Source organism: Acanthochromis polyacanthus, chromosome 3 (genome assembly GCF_021347895.1).
Source record: "Acanthochromis polyacanthus isolate Apoly-LR-REF ecotype Palm Island chromosome 3, KAUST_Apoly_ChrSc, whole genome shotgun sequence".
In the NCBI taxonomy this organism is placed as follows: domain Eukaryota; kingdom Metazoa; phylum Chordata; class Actinopteri; family Pomacentridae; genus Acanthochromis; species Acanthochromis polyacanthus.
Window position 1 is genome coordinate 17,145,800 of NC_067115.1, and position 25,068 is coordinate 17,170,867.

The window sequence follows — 25,068 nt, forward strand, 5'->3', positions numbered from 1 at the left end:
ATCACCAAAATATATAAAATTAATATGATTATTAAAAATATACTAATATATACTTTTTAAATGAACAACTTTCCCTCCTAAACTCCTGCCTTAAGGTGTCACAACCTCCAAGACCTTCTTAAATACTCAGTAGACCCTGAATTCAATAATGGCCAAAGCTGTATTTTTATTATCAGTCTTCACGGGTAGTCTAACACCACTCAGTCTCTGGGGGTGCACACACACGCACACACACACACACGGTGGAAGTAATTAAAGCAAGTGGAGCTAAATTGAAGTATATTGAACTCATCTCTCACATGCTCCCACTCTGTCGATAGATCACTCGCCAAGCGCTATCGACCGCTGCAAACACTTCCCACTGCAAAGCCCTCTTCTTCTCTGCAGTAGACAGTGAGACAGACTCAGAAATGCACAAAAAGACAGAAGCGGTGATACCTTTAACAGCAGAGTTTGCCAAATCTAATCTAACACTCGCCCTTAATGCTAGTCTTTTTCCCTCTACTAATTGCCCCCTTTTCTTTGCCTTCTTTTACTTTTTCTCTAATTTTTCTGTCATCCCATGTGCTCTCCTCTCTCTTTCCACCTACCAGTTTCTCCTCTCTCTCTCTAAATCCCTTTATCTCTATCTATCTTGTGGGAGGGGGAATGATTTTAACTAAATGAGAGTCTTGCACTTCCCCACCCCTCTAGATTAGTGGATCAATGCAACGGTGTTTGTGTGTTCATTGGTGGGGATATGCCTCCATGTGTTTGCTCAGTCCACACAGACTGTATAGTCATCATAAATACCCAATACCCCAGGTGGTTACTCCTGACAAAAGCTCTGCCAATGAGAGGTGACAGGTAAAGAAAAAAAAGAGAAAAAAATGACAGCAGAGATTTCCCACAAATGGCAGGGGAGTAAGGAGCTGTGGATTTTTATTGACCAATTGGAATTTTCCACAAGGTCTCGACATGACAAATGTGTGTCAAACACTCCATCGATGTTCGTGGAGAAGAACGCCTCTGCTGCTCTGCTGAAATGCATATTCCCCCCTGTGCGGTTAGTCCCCGGTGCTTGATGTGAATTCAATTGGAGTTGAATTGATTATCTCCTATTTGTGATCAATCCTAAGTGGGTTTACATGTATTGCTCAGTCCTTTCGCTGTGTGACTGTGCTTCTGGTTGTATTAACCTCCTTTTTTCCACTTTTTCCATCTGCCACCACGCTCCATCTATCCTTCTCCTGCAAATGCTGACGTTGTGGCGTTTGATATGATTGATAAGATGCACCAAAGTAGAAAGTGTGACATTTTAGTAAGATTTGGTGATAGAGGCTTTAACCAAGAAATAGCTAAATAATGAAGTGAAACATAACATGGATGGCTAAATAAAGCTAAAACACCTACAGCTGCACGCAAGCAAGTATATTTATTTTGTTGGTGAAGTGATAAGAAGCAAATACAACCAATCCAGAAATAAAAATATGGAATTTAGCATCTCTTCAAATCTAAATTTTCTTTAAATTTAAACTTAGAAAATGGACAAAAATCTAACAGTAAATATGGGACATATAGAAATTTAAAGCTATACTAAGCAATACACCTTTTGGGAGATTCTGCAGTTCAGAAATGCTTTTTGCAGCCAGCTTGGAGTTTTTGTGATAATAAATGATTGTTTTTCGCTTTGGCACTGATGTACGATTAGACTGTTTTGCCCTGTAGAAAAGAGTGCTCAGAGTGCAGGTTTCAGGCTACGACTCTCATAGTGTATTATCTCTTGTTCTTTTTTGTCAAAGGAACACTTTATCATTAAAACAAACTAACAGTATCCTGCAGAGCAGAAGTAGTTACCTTCTTTGAGTGTCAAAACAGTTGTGTGGACTTTCTTCAGAAATGAGTAATAAGTTCTCAGATAAGACGGCATCACAGCTTAAATTCCTATTAATGTGTGTATCCTCCTAGAACAAATATGACAGAGAAAGAGCTGCCACATATGCATAGAGCATTTTTAAAATCTACAAAGCGATTTTCACTGATAGTAGGGTCAAAAGGTTGCATAGTGGTCGGTATTTATAACATTTATATTACATATAAATATGAATCTGTTCAGGGTTTTTTTCATTGATATAATTATAAAATACAAGATGGAACTCCAGTCACTCTAATAAGAAGTTAATCACTGAATGCATACTTCATAAAAGGTTCCTCATGCTCCTGAGCTGGCCTGTGTGCTAACCTCTGTCTCTGGATGAGCTGCTGACCTACAGGCATAAATAATTTACATCATATTTGTGAGTTTTGTTGGAACTAAAGGCTCAAATAAACAATCACTGTGTGTGGAACAGAGGTGTTCATATTAATTCACTGCTTTATTTTTGATTCAGTGTCCATCAAATGATCTGGGAACACAGATGTCAAAATTGCCTTAAAGTCCACGACTCTCTCTCGGCGGCTGATTTCCTGTGTAAGCAGCAAGTTTATGTTTAGCTGTTTAACTCTAATCATACCTTTCCTCAACCATCCCATAGTTCTTGATTGCAAAAGAATTTCTTTACATTCAAAAAAAAAGTAAAAAGCAAAAAAGCAAAAATGTGCCAGCAAGAGTTCCAGAAAAACACTGAAATCCTGTTGAAAAGCTGTAAAAGCACTTTGACAATAATAGCAAATACCTGCAAAATAATGGTATTTTGTAAATAGAAATACAGTAAAACTAAGTAATTTTATGGTCAGACAGTGTAAAAGAACTAATTCTTATGTTGTTTTTCGCAGTCCAGACGTAAATTAATGTATTTTTTTCTATAATTTTCCTTACTTCGTTATCAATAATTTAACAAAAGAAGAAAAAACTGCTAAAAATGCATTTACCATTTTTCAATCGTTTGGAAAAATCTTTTTTTTTTTAAAATTACTGAAAATATTCATATGATCATTTGGATGATTTAAATACGAAAGTTGCAAAAGCACAAATAGTCATTTTTTATAGATTTTTGACATTATTTACAGTTTGGGCTCAATGGTGTTGGTTTTAACTTGGCTGATTTTAACCAGCTCTCTGAAATTCAACAAAACAGGGGAAATCTGTTAAATTGTTTAAAAAATGACAGACAAAAACTACAAAAATAATACGCATACAAATCACAGAATACATATCATGCCATCATATTGTGGTGTTGCTAATAGAGCACAACACACAGAACAAATGAAACAAGAAGCAATTCAATTAAAGATTGCTCCATAGCACCAACACAGGAAAGAAAACACCACAGAGCATTTTTCAAATCTCCAACTTACTGCAATTACAGGGAATGATTCTGTCATTAGCATTAATTAAACTGGTGTCCATGCAGGATGAAAATGTCTCAGATGCCACTGATAAACAGTATATTTTAATACACCGATTCATACCATCCTTGGGAGTTTAAACATTCAAAAAAGTGCTGTTTCGTCTCACTGCTTTTCAACTCAAGTGGCCTTATTGGGCAATGCAAACTGACACTATTTGGCACAGAGATGCACAAACACGCGCACACACCAACACACGTCCAAGCATGCCTTGTGCAGATTTCTGTTAGGTGTGAAGGGCCTATCAAAGCGTGGTGGTTTCCTTCTGTTACCGTGACAGCTCTTAAGCCTCACACATGAAAGACTGACAGGGAAGCTTTATTAAAACTCCTCTCAAAGCAAGTGAGCGAGTGTGTGTTCTGAGGTACATGCAGACAGCGGACAGGCTAAAGGTGCCAGATTTTCAGAACAAAACATGACCTCACAACAACAACAGCCCTCCTCAGTGCTTTTATCTGTTGCTCTTTACTGAACCATAACGCCTCGAGTTCAAACACACATTTAGACGCACACGAGGTTCAGCTGGTTGGGATTTTTAAATATTTCTAAATTACTGATTAAGCTTTATTTTTACACTTGAGCAACAAGGTGCTTTATGAAACATGAAAATAAAATTTAAAAGCAACAAAACAATAAAAGAGGACAATAAAACATTAAGAAAAACATAAAATATTATACAATTTCCTGTAGGTACAGGTGGGTCTTTAAAAACTTTGTGAACTGAGACACTGACTGAGCTTTCTGGGTATTAGAAGCAGTTTGTTCCAGAGTTTTGGTCCTATTTTGTTTAAAGCCTGGACTATGGTGCTCTCTGATGAAGGTTGTAGTTGCAGAATAATGGGCTGAAAGTTCAGAGATGTGGACTGTAGCCAGAGCACATAGAGATTAAAAAGTCATCAACACAAGCTTAAACTGAATTCTGTAGAGGAGGCAGTGTAATTTTGGTACAATTGGTGTGAAGTGTTTTGTGCGTCAAATGTTTGTAAGTAATCTTGCCAGGCAAGAAGTTGTAGTAATCAAGACCGGAGACAATGAGGGTGTGGTCAAGCTGTTCAGCATCGTTTTGAGGGCAAATTGCTTTGACAATGATAATATTTCTGATTTGTTGATGGCAGGACTGAACCAGAGTTTTAATGCACTCATTTAGGTTGAAGTTGCAATCCAAAACAAATGCCAAGTTTCTGTCTGAGCACTTCATCTTCACTGTTAGTAGTCCAACATGGAAAATGGCACTATGTTATCTTTTGCTAATTTAAAAATATGAATTTTAAGTCACTACAAAGACTTTCAATAACTGAGTTGCATTCTTTGCATGCCCTGTCTAGAAAGCTGAAGCAAGCATATCATATTTTCAGGGCACCTGAAAGCCAGTTCTGTGACTTGTTGTCTTTATATTAATCTATGTTCCATCAGCTGTGCCACTTATTTAAAAAAAGATCTGTCAACTTCTGGTTCACTCACTGAACTCTGAGGTGAATCCAAGAATTCAGACTTGAAGATTAACAATAACAACAAAGGAGGATAGTCTTGATAAATTACACAGTGCTTGTACAACAAAGTCATTGAACGCAAGTCAATGATTACGACACTACAGTCCACAGCTGCTGCATGAGCACAAACACACGCAGCTAAAAGGCATTTGATCACATCTTATTTTGTGATTGTGTCACCTCTGTCTCACCGATGATTTCTCTTTAAAGGTAGAGACACCTCGACAAAGGAGTAGAGAAAGACAGAGCAAGGTGTTTGCCTGTGATGACAGTATCCATACCTGAGGAGTTACGACATGTGGAGGTGACAGACAATATTTGGAAAAGCATTTGTACGTGTGTGTGTGTGTTTGCAGAACAAATGGCAGCAGAGCTGTGGAATGTATGTCTTATACATACTGAAACAGCTGTACTTGAATACTTGAATACAGGCAGTAACTATGGCACTGGGAAGCATATGAAACCCTGTAAAAACCACACACAAACACAAACACACAAACACAAACACAAACACAAACACACACACACACACACACACACACACACACACACACACACACACACACACACACACACACACACACACACACACACACACACACACACAAATACGTTGTTATCAGAAGATCAGGATATGAGTGATCACTGCCTTTCTAAGCCAGGGAATTTCCTTTCCTGGCTGCAGCTCTATTAAATCAGTTCATTTGTGTGTCTGTGTGTGTTTACTTCTTACCACTTCTAGAGTATTTTTCCCCACCAGTATGTTCACAACACTGTAACCTCAGATTGTTCTGCGATATACTTCAGTGACATAGTTTTCATAACTTCACAAGATTTATTAATTTCTAGTTGATTCAACCTAAAAGAACTTAGCAACAGGAGTTTTCAGAAAAAAGAAGGTGTCTTTTCACTTCAAATGAATTGAATGGGATGAATAAACTACTGTGTGCTCATCATTTTTGTTGGGTTTTTAACAAAAAAAATTTAAATTGATGGTCATGCATGTTGGTTGTGTTTTTTTAAAAAAATGCAATAAGATGTGTAATGTCTGAAATAAGCAGTCTATGTCATGACTGAGCCTTTTCTTCGTAAAACTGCGGTGCACTGATGGCAGTGCTAACAACACTGATTCAGCTTGAGGGGAAATAAAAAGTTTGTATGAATATTCTTGTTAGAATTGCTTTCTGGTTCGAAAACGTATCGCTAAACTACTCCAATATTACAATTTGCCATTGAATAGCGTAGAGTAGGTTTACTGTGTAGGAGCAGAGTTGTAGGTGAGCTGGTGTGCTTGAGCTGCAGTCAGAAGGGGCAGGGACTTTATACATCTGCACACTCAAAGAGCTGATGGTGTAGAGTTACATCAAAGACATTTTAAGTCTTAAGTTAAATAGTTGTTTCATTTCATAATGATAAAAACGACACCAATTGGCATGAAGGTTAGTATCAAATTCAGTTCCTGGTACTTATATGACTGGGAGCGGCCTTGCATGTTGTCTTTAACAAATCTTCCAACTTGAACAACAATGTACAACATTAGCAGCTGAATACGAGCTTCGTCTGAATTGGTCCCTGTGACAGGAAATACACCATACATATTTTTCACCTCTGTTTGGTTAAATTACTTTTTTAACCACTGTTGACCAAGATTATAGAATGGTGAAAAAAACATGAGCTGGTGAAATGGGAAACAAGCATGTTAAAGCTTCCGTTAAGTCACATCTGTAGGGCCGAGTGAAAACTTCAAACTGTTAAATTTAATTCTATTGCAGAATATCTGCCAAGCGCATTCACACATTGTCTCTCTTTGTCTGCATGAAATGAGTGTATCATATTTTTGCTCCTCACTGACAGACCTTGGAAGTGAAAGAAAGCAGTGTTCTTTCATCAAGAGTCTCATTCAGTAATTCTGTCACAATGCAGCCTGTAAATGACACCATGAATAAGCCACTTAGAAGTTGAAACATCATCTGTAGAGAAGATAGCGTCAGCGTCTCTACAGTGACACAGTCATTGCTCTAGATGTTGAAATTTGTATTGTTTCACCCTTGACATGGTTAAGTGCAGTTTCCACCTGCTTGCAGGATTTGTACAAAGCCAAACCAAACACATCCTGGACCAGTCTCAAAGCTCTGTGTACATGTGACTCTGTGTACAAAAGCATAGAAGCCTGTCTGGCCCGTCAGCAGCTGCTTTATCACTGTGGAACACTTTCTTATATAACCTGTGTGTTGTCAACCTGTTGAGGTAAACAGGACTACGAAAGGCATTACGTGAAAGAAGGACAGTTGTGAGTTGAGCTTCAAAACGTGACCTGCTGAATCAAGAGTCATGATATTTTGAATTTGGGGCCCACTGCAAAGAAGTATTTCTGCTGTGTATTCAAGGTTAAAGACACCTGCAAATACAAACATTTAGTTCTAGGTGGAAATTGAAGGATTGTTGCTATTTCGCTATTATGAAGTATTCTTCCACCACAACCCCAAAGGGACTGTAATTTAAGACGCAAATAAAACTGTGTAACTGAAGGATATTGATTGAGGATATTGATTCTGCTGAAACATGACATTACTGTACTGTGAAGGGCAGTTTTACAGTTTACAGAACCGTGGTTGTTGTAGGTTGCAGTGAAGTCGAGAGACCAATGTAATGTTTCATGTTTCCTGTTTGCTACAGGGAAAACATGAAGCTCCATACAGCAACCTACACTGCGATTTTTTTTTTTTTTTAGAAGTTTTGTATTTGATATTGATGCTGGCCTTGTTGTTTTCTTTTTGTGACATATGCATTTTAAGCACAGAGCTCTCCTCCATGCATACAAAGGTTCCAGCAAAACAATTTCACCATTACTATTTTGCAGGGCCACTAAACTTCGCGCTAATACAATTGTGACTGGTTTTAAAAAATCCCCCCCAAAAAAAGGAATACTTTTCCTATAGCTGAATGATAATGAGGTGCAGTCAGACCATTCTACAGCACTGAGAATGGTCTGACTTTGTGAGTATAATTCCACTGAGATTAGACTTATTTGAAATTTAACATTCTACGGGCATAACTTGAGACTAGAAAGAAAAAACAATTCAGAGCTGAAATTTTGACAGGGTAAAATCCCAGAACTATAGCTATACTAGTCTTGCAAAGCTACTTAATTTCATTGTCTAATATAAACACTGACAGAAAATGTTGACTAGACGGACTAGACAGGACTTTACATTGGAACTGGGTACCAGAGATTTGACTTAAATATTTGAATATTTAAAACCCCAACAAAAATGTTTCCTATGACATTCAGTGACAGTTCACACAAAGGTTAGGACAGGACACTCCACCTCCAACTTTGCACTGCAAATATTGCTCATCAATTCGCTCCTCTTTGCACCTTTAGCTCCAGCCTGGTTGTTTCCTCCAGACAGGCTGAAATCCAGGCCGATCTGGTGTATTGAGTCTGGACATGTCCGGACATGTACAGCCCCTGAACATCCTCACAGTTAGTGATTTATCTATGTGTGGCTTTTGTGTGTTTTAATCACTGACAAGAAACACACACACACACATGCAGGCACACGCAAAGGCTCAGTGACAGGTGGGCTTTGCATGTACAACACATGTGTATGTGCGGGAGTCGTGCATGAAAGTGTACGTGTCCCTGTACCGTTGCTTGAAGTCAGGTGGGTTCGCAACATCTAGGGTCCCCTTTGAAGGTGTGTTCATGTACACAGACAGACACACACATACACTGACCAGCTGTTTCTCTCTTCCACTGCTCTTTGATGTCTCTACTTTTTCCATCCGACCCACCATAGTTGCATCTCTGTCTGTCCTCATTCCATACTGTAGCTCTCCATACCATTTCATCTCCTATAATTACAGCTGTTTATGACTTTTACAAAAGAAATCTAGCGTCATGATAACATCAGAATTTGCGCAAGCAGTCTGCAACAATAACACTGCAAAAATACATCACTTTAATAAGGGATTTAGCCACCTGGTGAGTCCTAAAATCTGCCAGTGTCACCTAACATGGCTTCACTTGTTGCCAAAACAGATCAACTTTAAAAGAAAAAGGATGCAATTGTTAATGAGATTTACAGCTTCAGGAAATCTGAAAGAATGGATCACGGAAAGAAAATGTCTTTCTTCTAGCCGAGCAAAGAGACAGTAACATATTAGATATTTCTTTTAAAACAAATCAGAAAATCAGAAAATAAATCAAAAAAGTAAAGTTCGACATTGTTAACATCATTCTTTCACACTGGATTTGTCCCAGTGCATGAGTGTCCTTTTTTATAAACATTGAAAAAAAGCTTTCGTGTGCTAAAGCAACCAAGAGCAATCTGTGCATACACACAACCACACATCTGTCTGTCTGTATGTCAGTCAACTATGGTAATTATTGTTTAGATTCAGCTTTCGGCAGTAGGTATGTGTCCGCAGCAAAATGCACAAAACGATACAGAAATCAAAACGCCTTTCCTTTCATAAAAGTTCCTCCTGCTGTGTCCACAGGGACACTCTGGCGCTACAGCAAGGATCAGTTTCATACACACAATCTCTTTTGATAAGGACACACATAGAGATGTAAGTCAAACTATTAGAACTATGTTTTTCCTCCACACTACAAGACCGGTGAGTATTTGAGGTATTTGCACAAGGCCTCTAAAAACAGCTGATAAATCAGTCTAACCTTGTACATTTAGTGCCTTGAAGCACATTTTTACATTTCAGGTTCTTTTTGGAATTGCCTTGGAATTTGCTGCATGTTGACAACCACAAGCAGCTTCAAGAGAATTTTTATGAACTTCAATATGCAGGACACATGGCATTTATAAACGGCCCACTGCTTAGTATAGTAAAATAGAGAAGAGAAAAAATTCATTTTTTCTATTGTTCATGCAACTATTTGTGGCATTTTTTGCATGCCACATTACAAATATGCCCACTCATTCTTTTTTTATACAGAAGGTTGCATCTCTCCCCTTTACGACAATCACTCCACCTTCAAATGTGACTGTTTGGAATAATTTTAAAACTGCTGATTGCCACCATAGTTGGGTATAAGATTCTATGACCTAGATCTAATGCTCTGACTGTTAGCTTAGCATAAAGACTGACTCTGTCCAAAGTTTTAAAAAAGATCAGTGCAGGAGGAACTATAAAAAAAAAATAATCACTGTGTCATATTTTGTTTATTCCATGCATTGATCACAGAACAGTCACACCTCGTGTCTCTTTAAACAGTCATCTCTCAAATAAAGGCAAGAATGCAAAAATGAGTTCCAATAAAGACAAATAAGAAAGTAATCCTGAAAAAAATTACTATGTTGATGTTCCAAATGAGACTGAATCAGTCAAATTCACAGACATTTTGGTGACATTTTCATGACTTTTAAAGATATTTGTGTCACAGAGTGATCAGTGCATGAATAGTACAATACTGGCATTGTGATTTCCAATTAAATGTGGCTTAACCAAATCAATAACAATAGATGCATTTCTATGAGCAAATGCAGTTTCTGGGAATAAGCATTCCAAATGGCTGCGTGGGAAAAAAGCCACTCTGTTGACGGAGGCGCCTCACATCATCAAAAAGCTGTGTTTTTAACCCAACATTTTCCCATGTTGTAATCTTCTTTTAACCATCTTCCCTTCATCTTGGAGCCATTAAGACCTTCTAGTGTTACCTGGTCTGTCTGTGGCCCAGCGGAGCCCCAGAGCCCCGGTCTTTGTCCGGGCCTGGGCAGCAGGTGAATAGGATGCCCATGTGAGGGGCCTCTCAGCCCAGATACACCTGATACCTGCCTCACACCCCCCACAATAACATCCACCCACCACCCCACCTTCTAAAGGCCTGACTGGACCCCTAAAGCCCCCAACTCCTCCTGACTGCCTGCCAGCTGCCTCTTTTTTTTTTGCACAGAAACACAAGAATGAAGGATGTTACTGTTGACAGTATTGCCAACTTTGTCCCCCCACGGTGTGTATGATGCTGTATGTACGGTCTCAGTTCTTCTATGTATGTGTATGTTGGCTGAGCCTCATATCTGTGTGAACTCTGTGTCCACCATGCATCTCTGCAGCCCCTCTGCCCCTCCCCGTCTCTCCCACCGCTTTGATTCCCTTTCTTGTTACGGGGAGTTGGCTGATCCACAGATAATGCCACTCAGTCTCTTCGAGGCTACACGTTACTCGAAAACACAACCAACACGACTCAGGTGCAGAGCAACCAGAGAAATATTTAATCTTCCTCAATCTTTCCCGCATTTCATTTGTTAATTTGTGGAATAGCATCAAACAGTGTGGGATAAGTGCACATTGGGTACAGAAAATGGCTACGATTATTGTCCCAGTCGCTTTGTTTGCACTGGATTATTGGTGTGCTTTAGCCACAAACCGTCTATTGCTTTCACTTTTTACTGCATGTCACCCATGTGCTGAAATAGCACAGTTCCTTTGAAGGCACACAGGTGGATTAAAACAAGCCTCACGTTTGCATGCTGGTGACTGTTTGACTGGGACCAGCTTTAAGGACAATATAGCCAAACCTCTTCACTGCCTTTTACTGCATTCACAAACAGTAGTTGCCACCACAGAAGTTATCTAACACACCTCTGTGTCATGTTAGTGCTGCAGAACTCTTATTTTCAGGGTAAATTTTGTGTTTGAAAACTGTTCAAGAACATTCCTTGTTTTTTGGGTTTGATCTCATGAAAGATCAACTTTTATCCCCTGATATAACAAATTAAAACAACTAGCTGGTCTTACTACGCAATAATAACTACCCTGTAACTCTAACTTGTCCATGTTGGCTTAAAAGTCGAAATTGAAACTTCATCCTCAACTTTGAAAAAGCATTTTGGAAAAACAAAGTCACTATTGCAATCAATAAACAATTATTAATAAAATTAATTATAAGATAGATTTAATTATTGATAGAATTCACTGTATTTTTAAGTTACATAAAGCCAATTTGTACAAAGCCCCAGTACACACTTATGCAGTGTGAATATTTGATAAGAAAAACAAATATTCAGTCATTTGACCCAAACTAGTGCAAAAAAGGAATTCCAGCTGTAATGGCATCCAATAGAGCACAGCTATACCTTTCATGCAATTTCATGAGTGCAGAAATGCAGCTTCCACAGCTACTTTTGTTGCCAGTATCAATTAACCAGCAACAACAACATCAACTGGTTGAGTATAATTCATCAGAATGCATACAGAAAAACTGTAGGTGTAAGTTGAGTAGACTTTGTTCTTTGTGTTAACAGAAAGTCACATAAACTTGGTATTGAAACATCAATCAGGCATAACATTATGATCACTGATAGGTAAAGTGAATAACACTGATTTTCTCTTCCTCATTTGTACAAAGCCAAACCAAACACATCCTGGATCAACCTCAAAGCTCTGTGTGCATGGGAAGAAGGCATGTTGGTGGAGGCAGTGTGGTGCTTCGGACAATGTTCTGCTGGGAAAGCGTGGGCCCTGCCATCCATGTGGATGCTACTTTGATACGTACCACCAGCCTAAGCATTGCTGCGGAGCATGTACGTCCCTTAATGGAAACGGTATTCCCTGCTATGGCCTCTTTCAGCAGGATAATGTGCCATGCCACAAAGCAAAAAGTGGTTCAGGTACGGTTTGAGGAGAATAACAACAAATTTGACACATTAACTTGGCCTCCAAATTGTCCAAATCTCAGTCCAATCGAGCACCTATGGGATGTGTTGGACAAACAAATCCGATCCATGGAGGCTCCACCTCACAGCTTCCAGGACTTAGAGGATCTGCTCCTAACACCTTGGTGCCAGATACCACAGTACACCTTCTAGCGAAGTCCATGCCTTGATGGGTCAGGGCTGTTTTGGCAGGAAAAGGGGGACCAGCACAATATTAGGCGGGTGGTCACGCCTGATCGGTGTATGACGAACTGAAACCTGGACACAAGTGGCTCGATTGTCTGCCAAAGATACTGTATGAAAATGGGGTGTGTTTGGCACCATCGGAGACATGTTCAGCTCTAAGAATTACAGCAGGCATCAGTGCTCAAGATTCAAACATGAAACTCCAATGTCTAAATGCTAACAATCTATTGCCGTCTGTCTTTTAAACAGTCTTGATCTGTGCTGTACTGTTGGACCACAAGATCCAGAAAACCACTGATCTTCATTGACAAAACAGATTGACTACTGGGGCCAGATTGTGCATTTTGCATAAAGCAAATAATCCATAGCAAGACTATTGAATTGTTTAATTACATTAAGAAAATGAAAAGCAGTTTATTGAATGCAGTTAGAGTTTGTAAGTTGTTTTTCTTAAATCTTTATGTGCATTACAGGGCATTTTGTAAAATGAATTGTATTACGGCGGTAAAATTAGAATTTCAGTACCCATCATCAAAGAAAACATTTTTCACCTGTGTGTCTGTAATCATCTGTGTGTTTGTATCTTTGTGTGAATGTTGCGTGTGCACATGTGACAGCGTGAACGTGTGACTCCATGGGAAATGATAAATGGCTTATTTCGATCTCCCAGCTGTTGGGCCCTTTTGTACAAGCCAACGACTATGGCTTTGTCAGCAGAAACAAATGATCTATCAACAAACGCACACACACATTTCTGCAGCCTGGTCAGCGGTGAGTATGATGGATTGGACCTGAGGTGTGTCTGGTCTCGGTTATTGATAGGCAGGTATTGGAGTGGCAGCATGAAATATTAATAGACTGGAGCTAAACGCCGATCAGACGAGGCATGAGAAGGAGAAAGAGAAGGGCAACAGTAGAAGGCAAATCGTCCTGCTGGAGGCTCAGTGGCATTTAGAAATGATGAGTAGCATTAGAAAAGCAAGCATTCACGTTTGTGTGTCTGTGAATTTAAAATATGTGTGATATTGGTGTCAAATTTATTCTTTTGTCAATGGAAATTCCCTCCATCTTTGATAGCTTCCACACATGCAAACACACAAATCTTCTTCTCTCGCTGTCTTTCTGTCACTCTAACCCACATCCTGTTGTGGTTCTTGTTCTCCCCTCTGCTTTGATATCTGAGAACCGCTGACTTTCGTAGAAGGACAAGGCGCACCTTTGTCTCTGCCACACTGCACGAGTGTTTGTCATAATTTTTTGGGGAAGTCAGTGCGTTATTTGACTGCGAGCGGGTTCTTCTGATAGCAGCTCTCACACTCAGTAAACCCCTGCCAAGAATTTGTCCTCAGTGATGCACTTTAAACAGCAAAGAGGGTTGAAACATCCCACCGCTATTAGATGCAGAGTGTGTGTGTGTGTGTGTGTGTGTGTGTGTGTGTGTGTGTGTGTGTGTGTGTGTGTGTGTGTGTGTGTGTGTGTGTGTGTGTGTGTGTGTGTGTGTGTGTGTATTGACGCAGCACTGCAGAACAATCTATACTAATGATTTCCCATAGACACCTCAAGTTGATCTGAGAACCAGGGAGGATGGGAGGGGGAGAAGTCAAAAGAGACGAATGATGAGATGGAAGGAAAGAAGGAAGGACGAGGCAAGTACAGAGGAACAGCAGGAGGTTATGTAAAGATTATTACCAATATTGCAGTACTAAATCCACGCTATCTGTTATTTAATTACACTGCAGTTTAAAGCAGCCCAACTTGGGGTTCAGAAGTTATTAATGACATCATTAATAGTAAAAAAAAAAAAAAACTAAATCACCAATAGATTGGTGATTAATTATCAACCAGCAACACTCGCTCTTTTCTTTGTTAGTCATTAATATTCAAGCCAGTAACCAAAAGCTAATGAGGCTTTCACTCTCTAATAACAGATTGAGTCTGTAGGTATAAATAAATGTCATAATGTTAAAGCATTACATAACAATGAAGTGAGTTTCTCACTGTCTTAAAAGTCATCAACAAAAGTTAAAGAGACATTTTCATTCATAAATGCCAACTATCATGAATCTGCAGCTGTGAATCTTAACTCTCTGAATGTCAAAATCTGCCAGTACGTTAGAAAGGCATGGCTTTTTTAAAGAATTGCCAAAAATATACCATTTACCAGAGCCAGCAAATGTAAAAACAGAAAGTATCATCGGGTTTTCATGAGTCGAATGTGATTCTGTCAGAATAAATAACCAAAAACAAGTTTGAAATCAACACGGCATGGCTCAGTGGGTAGAGCAGCTGTCTTGCAATTGGAGGGTTGCACGGTTTGATCCTCAGCCCGCAGTGCTCATGTTGAGGTGTCCCTGAGCAAGACACCTAACCCCTAATTGCTCCTGTTGGGTCGTGGTTAGCGCCTTGCATGGCAGCTTCCGCCATCAGTGTGTGAATGTGACGTATCTTGTAAAGCGCTTTGGGTACCTTGCAGGTATAGTAAAGCGCTATATAAATACAGACCATTTACCATTTTACGTCTTGTTCAAAACATTTTCCAAAATGAACTGTTTTCATACTGAGCTCCTTTGTGCAACTGAGCAGCCTGCAGTGACTCAGCTACAACCTACACTCGCATGACAACAATTCAGGTGAACTGCAGGTTGTGTTCACACAGAGCAGAGAGGATACAACAGTAAAGTATCAATAAAATAAATGTAGCATGGTCCATGGCGAAATATCTTTCTGGGGTTGATGTGCAGAGTAAAGAATGACAAGCTAAAGAGGCTGTAAAAATATGATTAGGATCTGTCAAATAGTCTCATGTGGAGCCTGCTCTCATATATGATTCCAGACAAATGGTTAAATAAAATGAAACTATAGTTTTTGTCTTTTTTGTGATTTGTGGCAATATAACTATGAAAAAAAGTTTTCTCCACCTGTAGCCATGGTAGTGCTGTTTCAATAAAGGTGCAAAAAAAATGGCCAGAAACCACTTGGAGTTCTGAGGGTCAATATATGTTAATATACAGATTATGCTATTTATAGCTTTAAAAAATCCAGAATTGTCCCATTCTGGCATTCCAAAAATGTTCTTAGTGATTACTGAGTGATGAAGCACCAGTAATTAATATTAAATTAGAAACAACAACCTGGCTGGCTGTGCATTTTGTGAGGTTTCAATTGAAGCTGTGGCTCCTTCATGTAGTAAAAAATCTCTCCACACATGAAAGTAGAGGTACTTCTGCGGCCAAAGAAGTCGTAGTAAAAATAATAATAATACAAAGCCATGACTAACTCTCTTATGTGACCTCAAAAACTTACATATAATGTTAAGATAAGCTTAAAAACATGCCATTACCATTTTTTCCTCATTTTTATTTAAGTTCTTTAAATAAGATATGTAATAGTGAGTGTTTCTTTCAACATGTATGTGGGTTTTTGTGCATATGTATGAGTGCCAGCGAGTTTGAGAAGCCTTGAACCTGCACAGTGGAATTTCCTCCAATCACTTCACATTGTTCAGGCTAACAACGAGTCAAAGACCACAGGGCGGCTCAGAAATCCTCCACACCCTTCAGGGAGTCTCTGAGGAACCATAAGCACTTCCAGGTCAAAAGGCCAGCACAGACACACACAGCAGAAAACTCAACAGGTCACCATGCACAAAACACATGTAGAAACTGCATATTTCAAGATGCCAGTCAATCTTTAGGTGGAATGATGACTGGACTCTATTTTGTCTTTCGCTAATAAAGCACCATTCATTATACTGGTGGAGACTCACGGTTGCTTGGTTGTCCTCTCAAGGACATTCTGACCTCAGTGACAATGATAATAAAAGATGAAGCCAAAGAGCCTGAGAACCATCCATCTCTATTAATCCTGCCAGGTTTCCTGTGGCTGACAGAGGGAAATCACTAATAGTGGAGCAGTGTTGAGACCACAGCTGGGTCACAGAGGGACGAGACAGAGAAAATATCCCTACTTTTTCAGATTTGAATGATTCATTTTTACCCGCTGAGCTGAGTAAATCTGTCCCGATGAGCAGTCATGAGTTCAATATTCAATCTTTGCAGTCCCAAATGTCTGTATTTATTAGCTGTAATGTAAATTGTCCAGTTTAGAAGGCAACGCTAAGCAGAATGCAGAAATAAAACTAAACCTGTGAGCTGCAATCAGCAGAGAAGCAGCAGAGGTGGCTGATGATTCATTGTGGGTTCATTATAAAAGGCAATGTTTTATTAATATTGTAAAACCAAATCAATAAGCCTTAAGGTAATCATTTAATTATCTACTAATCTTGACTTGGTGACCAGTTACTTACATCTAGATTCATTTTAGAGGTCCATTTTCACTAAAGTCCATGGGATATTTCAAGGTTATTTTCTGTAACTAATGCAAGAGTAAGAGTTTTTAATATAGTCACACACAAACATAAGAAAGTTTCAATTTACAAAGCCTTTTTATAAAAAGCCAATGAAAATACTTTTATGTTATATTTACTAACATGACAGTAGCATACTGTAAAATAAACAAATAAAAAATTAACAAAAAACATTTTTTTGGACAATTTATTTTTATTTTACTGATTTCCCTGTTTTGCTAAATTACAGATAATTACTCAGTAAAGTCACAGTAAAAGAAAATTAATTTGCTTGTTAACTTACAACAAAAGAAGAAAAACTGCAGAATGTCCACATAAAAATCTTTGTTTTTTGATTATTATTTATATATATATATATATATATATATATCTTTTTTTTTTTTTTTACAAATAGTACTCTATTCTTTTATAAAATTCAAACATAAAATTACATTTACTTTTAATGGAATTATAATTTATAAAAATATTATTGTTTTACAGATATTTTCCATTTTTTAAAGACAAATTATGTATATTAAAATTTTAAATAGATTTAAATGCTATTTTACAGACTTCACTGTTTTTTTATTTACAGAAAATATATGCAATTATAAAAAAGTTATTGTTTACATGTGAAGCATAAAAAACAAGATAAAATTGTAAATAATGTCCATATGCTAATTGATCTTTTACAATGTATCATTGTAAAGTTACTCTACTTTACTTTATTTAAATCTACTACAAACATTGCTATTTTTCTAACTTTTTTTCACGATATTATTATTTTCTGTATTTATTGTTGTTGTTGAATGATACAGTGTTTCACCGTTTTTTTAATCTGTTTTTTTCTTGCACTCTTTCTGCCAGATTTCCCCTAGCATGGTTATGATCCTGTGTCTGACAGTGGAAACTTGAAATAGAAGGGCAAAAACAGATGTGTTTTCATATGTATGCGCATTGTGTGTGTGCGCGTGTATGTGTGTAGCAGATGTGGAGGTGTGAGAAAAAGGCCTTAAGGTGCCGCATTAGGGGGAAGCAACCATGATGAGGGTTGTGAACTACATTCAGGCTGCTGGCTGTGCAGAAACAACCAGTGTGTTTACATTGCGCAGTACAGTACATGAACCAAAGACTGATAGTCACATGACCGCATGTGTGTGTGTGTGTGTGTGTGTGTGTGTGTTTACATATGCTATCAAGAGGAAGCGATTATAACTTGGTCGGGGTGAAGCCTCCTTCAAACTTCAGCTGCCATTGTTCAACCCTTCCTGGTTGTTACAGAGGAAGACGAGACTCCATCACTGTCACTGCTTTTCTCTCTCACCCATTTTCTTCTCTTTCACTTGTTTTTTGATCCGTTTTATTTTCTGCTTTTACATTTTTTTTGTCTTTTAATTCTGAGTGATGCAGCTAAAATCAAAACTCAAAACCTACTTTGAGAAGAGCTGTTGCTTCCTTGTTTGACATATAAATGCATAAAGTAAATTCACAGAACTGCTTAAAATCTTCCTCTGATTTAACACAGATTTACGTTTCCTCACTGCTAGGCAGCGTCTACAAACACACACGGTATGTGGTCAGCTATGTTGTGCTGCCATCTATTGTCCAAGACACGGCATGGCTGCATAAAGCCACAAAACTGTCAACTGTGGTCTTAAAGCAGTTTTTAACAAATGATTTCATACTGTATTATTCCGGACATTTGATAAGCATTTCTATTAAAATTATAATAATGACAATAATAATGTATTTAAATCATTTCTGGTTTAAGGTGGACAGTTGCCACATTTTTCTAGCACAAATGTGAAATAAATCCTTTAAACAAGACATACATGGCAGGTTTGGAGTCTGCAGGTGAAATATTGGAAATGGGGTGGAAGTTACAAGTGTTGTGACATTGAATTCATCACTTGAAACCAGTTTAGGGTCAATCTAAAATCAGCAAATTTTTAGAACAATTTTTGCTCGATCATCCCTAATTTTCCACAGAAATTTTTCTAGCACAATATATGGTTATTTGTATAATTATATTTGTAAAATTGTAGTTCAAAATTAAAAATATGACCACATTACAATATTTCAAGTACCCGTTTAAAACTCCAAAACTCTGTTCTACTTGGATTAGGCTGTCTAGATGATATATATTTTGTTTTGTATAACTGTGACATGAAACTCCATGTGGTTCAGAAGATATCACAAGTTCACTTTTTTTATTTGTTTTCATGCTTCAAATCACCTACAATCTGAGAATATCTTATCTACTTGTCCAATATTGCAGAGAAAATGCAGTAAGAGTGAAAATGTATAGCTTTTATTTTTATTATTTCTTGAGAAATTGTCAAACAGCCTCAAATTTTAATGTGTGAAAAAGTGCTGAAAGTGGGTCTACTGGCAATTAACATTGTTATTTAGTATATGAAACTGATACCATTTTAAATATTCATAGTTTATGATAAGAAAAACTATCTCTGCTCAAGCAAAGCAGAGACGGAGCAGAAGGCCTCTGATAATATGGAATAACCACTGAGCTTTCTTTTTTAAAGTGCAAACAAATGAAATGTTACTCAAACCCTCTGACCTTCTCCAAACCTGATGAGGACCTTGAAGGACTGGTTGACTTGATAAAAACTCACACAGGTGCTGGAGAATGAACCAAAATTAGAGTTACAACAATCACACCTGATCTGATTCACCTGTGGAGACTCTCGATCAGTTAAAACCTCTCCTCTGTAAGCTTCACTCAGTTTCCATTGGTGTGATCCAGCAGCTCAGACGGTCCAACATGCCCACCAAGATTGTTACTGACGAGCGGCTCTCCAAGTTTAAAAACAAGGGGAAAGATCCGGCAGTAAGTTGACAATTCGTCTTGAAAATCACAAATATGACCAACTACACCTAAACTGCTTCATCACCTTTTGTAGAAACTTCGTGAGAAAAGGATCTCAATGTGTGTGGAGCTGCGCAAAGCTCACAAGAATGAAAATTTCCTGAAGAGGAGGAATATAACTCTGTCGTCTCTCCCGGATGAGGAGGCTCTTTCTTCTGACTACAGCTCCACAAAGTTGGTCAGTTCACAGAAACATTTAAATACTTAAATACAAACTAGTGAAGTCTTTAACAGCGCTTCTGTCATTTAGGTGACTCCTTTATCCATTGAGGAGATCATTGGAGACGTGAACAGTGAGAGCAGAGAGTCCCAGATCAGAGGCTGTCAGGCAGCCAGGTGAGGAATCCGATGTGGGGCCTGGATGTTCTCTGGCATGTCATAAATGAAGAGCTTCTTAGTTTTTAAACTGTTGGTTGGGAAAAACCTTTTTTTTTTTTTTTTTTTTTTTTAAGGGATGTTTCACAAATTGAGAACAAATTGGGGGGGGACCCACAAAGTGTTCAATTATTTGAAATTTCACTTGAAAAAGTAATCCAAGGGATGTGTTTTCCACCACTTTATTAAATGAACGGCTATAAGATTAATAAACAAAGCAACTGAAAAAATCTATTAACAAGATCTGTTCAAGACAAAAAACATTATTTTGATAGATTAGGTGGACAATAATTGTGTAAAGTGGCTATATATAGTTTAAAATAATGATGGTAATTGAATCAACTCAACATATAATGTAATTTGAACCCAAATTTCTGTTTGGTGGGTAAAACTAAATTCAAGTGGAGGCAATGTAAAGAAACGGGCTTGATAAGTGTATTTTTTTTCCTCACCGTGAAGTCAAGATTTTCTTGTGTCCAAAACTTTTTTTTTATTTTTTTTTTATGAGTAAGTATATTTTGTCCAACCTTCTCTCAGGAAGCTGCTTTCTCAGGAGTGTAACCCTCCTCTGAAGGAGATCATAAACGCTGGCCTGCTCAGCCGCTTCGTGTCCTTCCTGTTGATGGACGATGAGCCGGCCCTGCAGTTTGAAGCAGCCTGGGCTCTGACCAACATCGCCTCTGGGACGTCTTGGCATACACAACAGGTGTCTGTACTGGAACTCTTGTGAAGGAAAAGCATGGCTCACTCAGTGTTTACTGTGATGAACTGTGTTTAACAGTGATTTGGCTTTTCATGGTCCATAGTGGCCACTGGAAACCTCGTCTTCATGTTTTTGAATCCGTTTCAAGCTAAACCTACGTTTCTGCCCTCAGGTGGTGGAACATGGGGCAGTAACCGCTTTCATCTCCTTGCTGGCCTCACCGATGCTCCACATCAGTGAACAGGCTGTCTGGGCTCTTGGAAACATTGCAGGTGAAATGCTAAATTGAACTGTAATTTGCCATCATTTCCAAAGAAGTGAATTGAACTAACACTGCTGATGAGAAGGTGTTCAGCAGGAAAATGGTTTCCAAAAAACCCTTTCAATGTGGTTGTGGAACTTATCTGAAGTGATAAGACTCAGTGGTCTAATTTGCATTATGAATAAAAGGGTAGTGTTAAAATCTAGATTATGTACATAACCTCTACATTAGTTTCTCCTCTTGACAGGTGATGGTTCAGCTTATCGAGATGTCCTGATTGGGTGTAATGTCATCCCAGCCTTGCTTGCTCGCATCTGCCCTGACACACCAGTAAGTCACAACTACACATCCAACCAGCATCATTTTTAACCATTAACAGAAATGGTTGGGGGTTGTTTTTAGATTCAGCTGCTTTACTATACCCTTAGTTTAATAAGCTTGAGCTGCACTTTTCAGATGTGCAGATTCATCTACAGAAGCAAGGAATGAAAATCCAAGCTTTGCATTAGCAATTGGCTAACTAAACAATACAAACCTCAGACTGCTTTTAACAACATGATGCTGCACAGTTCAAGCTTGTCGCAGATGGGCAGTAGAGCTGTCTGCTCTTTTTGAGACCCTCACGGGCAGGTCAAACTCACCTGTAACCCTACTTCATTAAACAGTAAGAGGCTCCACTATAACACATTTTCTGACCTGCATGCCTTCTGTATTCTTTAATTGGTTGTATTTATGGAAATTGACTTCTACCAAGGGCAGCCATGTTTCTGATGAGGACACGGTCAGTTTAGCGTTGTACCATTGTCAAATCATGGATGGTTTAAGAAGTGAAAAATCTAATGCAGGGGAATGATGTGTTCTGTTCCTCACAACATAACTCAACATCCTTAATTTGGCAATTTGAGTGTAATGTTTTAAGTGGGAAATCTCAAGCAGAGAGTGTTAATAATGAACCAGATTCTTTAGTTTACTGTTAATAAAAAGACCGAGTAGTTATCAATATGCTGTAAATGATTGCCACACACAATTTTTCTTTGGCAAAATTGTCTCATGATCTGCAACAACTGACATTACTTAATTTAGCAGCTTTTGTGAAGCTCCCTCATATGCAGAAATATTGACAATCACATTTAAATTATTTAACTTTGTTCTTAGCTTACAGAACTTTTTTAAAATTATACAACTACATGTCTGTTTTATTGTCTACGCTGATGCTGCTCTTTATGCCTTTTTAATTGCCTCTTGGGGATGAAGTGTTTGGACTAGATTGAACTGAGACCTGCAATCAGACTTTGATGTGTAAAACTACTTTGGCAGAAATCTAAATGTCATTGCATATTGTGACTCTTCATAACTGCAGGTTGGCTACCTGCGTAACCTAACATGGACACTGTCCAACTTGTGCCGAAACAAGAATCCATTTCCACCTGTGTCTGCAGTCTTGCAGGTGAGTAAAATGGCTTCTCCACAGCAGCCATACAGCTATAGCTGAGCTTGACAAGTCCAGAAAGGTGCCACAATACAAACATGCTGTCCATCATTCCTTCAGATGCTGCCTTCTCTGATCCAGTTGCTCCATCACAGTGATAAGGACATCTTGTCTGATGCATGCTGGGCCATCTCCTACCTCTCAGATGGCGACAACGAACGCATCGATGTTGTCGTGAAAACTGGCGTTGTTCCTCGCCTGGTGGAGCTCATGAGCCATAAGGAGCTCAGTGTCATGGTAGTTTTCTTGGAACCTAAACAAGTGCTCTGAAAATTTGACCAAACTCAAAATATTCTGCACTTGAAGGTTTATGCTACACAAAGATGCTTAAGCTCTGTAATTTTTACCTGTAAACCCTAAGATTAAGCTGTTGCTTCCTTAGTAGTGACACCTATTGTAGTAATGAGGTGTCATGTATATCTGACTAGTTTTCTCATAATCCTTGTTCCATCTTTCTGACCTACAGACGCCAGCTCTCCGCGCCATCGGGAACATAGTGAGTGGCTCTGACTTGCAGACCCAGATGGTGATTGATGCTGGCGTTCTGAACGTCCTGCCCCGCTTAATGAGGCACCATAAGGCCAGCGTGCAGAAGGAGGCAGCGTGGACTTTGTCGAACATTGCAGCAGGGCCTTGTAACCAGATCCAGCAGCTGATCACCTGCGGTCTGCTTCCTCCTCTGGTAGAACAGCTTAAAAATGTGAGTCTTCTTTAAATCTGTCAAACATTAAGTTTGAATAACCACCAGGAGCTGCTTTATTATGCAACATAGCTAACAAAATGGATAAGTCAGCTGAGCCATGAATGTCACCTGTGCTTTCCTGGAGTTAAAATTTCAAAAAGGGAAGAAATTCTATTGTCAGTTAATTTTTTGAGTTAAACAGCAGCTGTTTGAAAGGGCTGCATGAATTTAACAGCATTGTATTGAGTCCTATCATAGCTTATAGGCTCTTTCAGCAGAGTGAGTCTGCTGCTCTTCAGTAATGACTCTCCTGTGAAAATTTCTCATACCTTATTACTCCATAAAAAGGCTCAGTTTTTGGTTCTTTCAATCAGCCATACTTGAGTTGTGCTGGGATTTATTTTTTTTTTAAATTGCCAGATGTGGTGGCTAAAGAATTGTAATTCTCTTCTAAGGGTGACTTTAAGACTCAAAGGGAGGCGGTGTGGGCAGTGACAAACTTCACCAGTGGGGGCACCGTGGAGCAGGTGGTCCATTTGGTGCAGGTCGGAGCGCTGGAAGCGATCCTTGGCCTGCTGCAGGTCAAAGATGTAAAAGTTATTCTGGTCATATTGGATGCCATCAACAACATCTTCATGGTGAGTGCAGGCAACTCGGCAGATTACAAAAGGAAAACACACAAACTTGTGCATCAAATTTGGCCAAAGTCAAACTACATGCATGTCAAACCAGATGCCAATTATCAGGGAAGAGCTTGAGTTACTGACTGACTTTTCAGGCAGCAGAAAAGCTGGGAGAGACGGAGAAGCTGACCCTGTTGGTTGAAGAGCTGGGAGGATTGGACCGCATTGAGATGCTGCAGAACCATGACAATGATGTGGTGTACCGGGCTGCACATGCCCTCATTGAGAAGTACTTCAGCGACGTAAGTTGCCTTAGTCTTTTTTTTTTTTCTTCCTATACATTCTAAATACTTAATTTCTCAAAACATCTGATGGTGAGGAAGCTGTTCTCTAAATTTGACTCAACTTTTGTTGTTCTAGGGTGATATTGAAGGAGTCAAGGTTGACACTACAGGGGATGCCTTTGCATTTCAGAGCCCTGACGTGAAGAGAACCTTTGAATTTTAGACTCAAAATTGGACATTGTGTTTTTGATATTCATGTGGAAAATAAATTTACTAGTATATTGAAGTCTGTTACAAATGTCATCTAGTGGTCCTTTCATTTGACTGTGTTCAAAAAGCCTGGGTTGATGGAAGGAGTCATAGTTCATCTTAGTACAGTCCTTGGTCAGCTACAGATCCAAAGTTGCATTTTTTGCACAACTATAATCCTAAACCAACAGAATTCAGAAATGTAATGTAGACTACAGACAACATGGCTGCTGTAGCCAAAGCAGGAATGGAAATTATATGCAGGTCAATGAGTTTAATATCGCTGGCCAATCACCAATGCATGAGCAGATCTCATTAACTGAGCTATGATTGTGTACATCATTAAATACATTTCTTAGATGTAGCCTGTTATATAAGCTAAAAATTTTCAGCTGTAACCCTGATGGTGTTAAACTTGCTTGGGAACAAGTACAGAACATCTATAAAAGCAATATCCAACCAGTAAGTAGGCTTGAATCACATAAGG

General features: G+C 38.7%; 2 protein-coding genes across 2 annotated transcripts in view; one reads left to right on the forward strand and one right to left on the reverse strand.

The window, feature by feature from the left end:
- Positions 1 to 25,068, reverse strand: part of xpa (xeroderma pigmentosum, complementation group A) — a 48,223-nt gene that overhangs the window by 12,654 nt on the left and 10,501 nt on the right. The window lies entirely within an intron of this gene.
- kpna7 (karyopherin alpha 7 (importin alpha 8)) lies at positions 19,648 to 24,565 on the forward strand. Its single transcript, XM_022214643.2, is given in 12 exon segments — positions 19,648 to 19,875; positions 19,949 to 20,088; positions 20,149 to 20,250; positions 20,827 to 20,995; positions 21,165 to 21,264; positions 21,502 to 21,584; positions 22,615 to 22,701; positions 22,804 to 22,980; positions 23,210 to 23,443; positions 23,881 to 24,063; positions 24,204 to 24,350; positions 24,469 to 24,565. Coding segments are annotated over 12 exon segments (1,575 nt in total). The 5' UTR covers positions 19,648 to 19,809; the 3' UTR covers positions 24,556 to 24,565.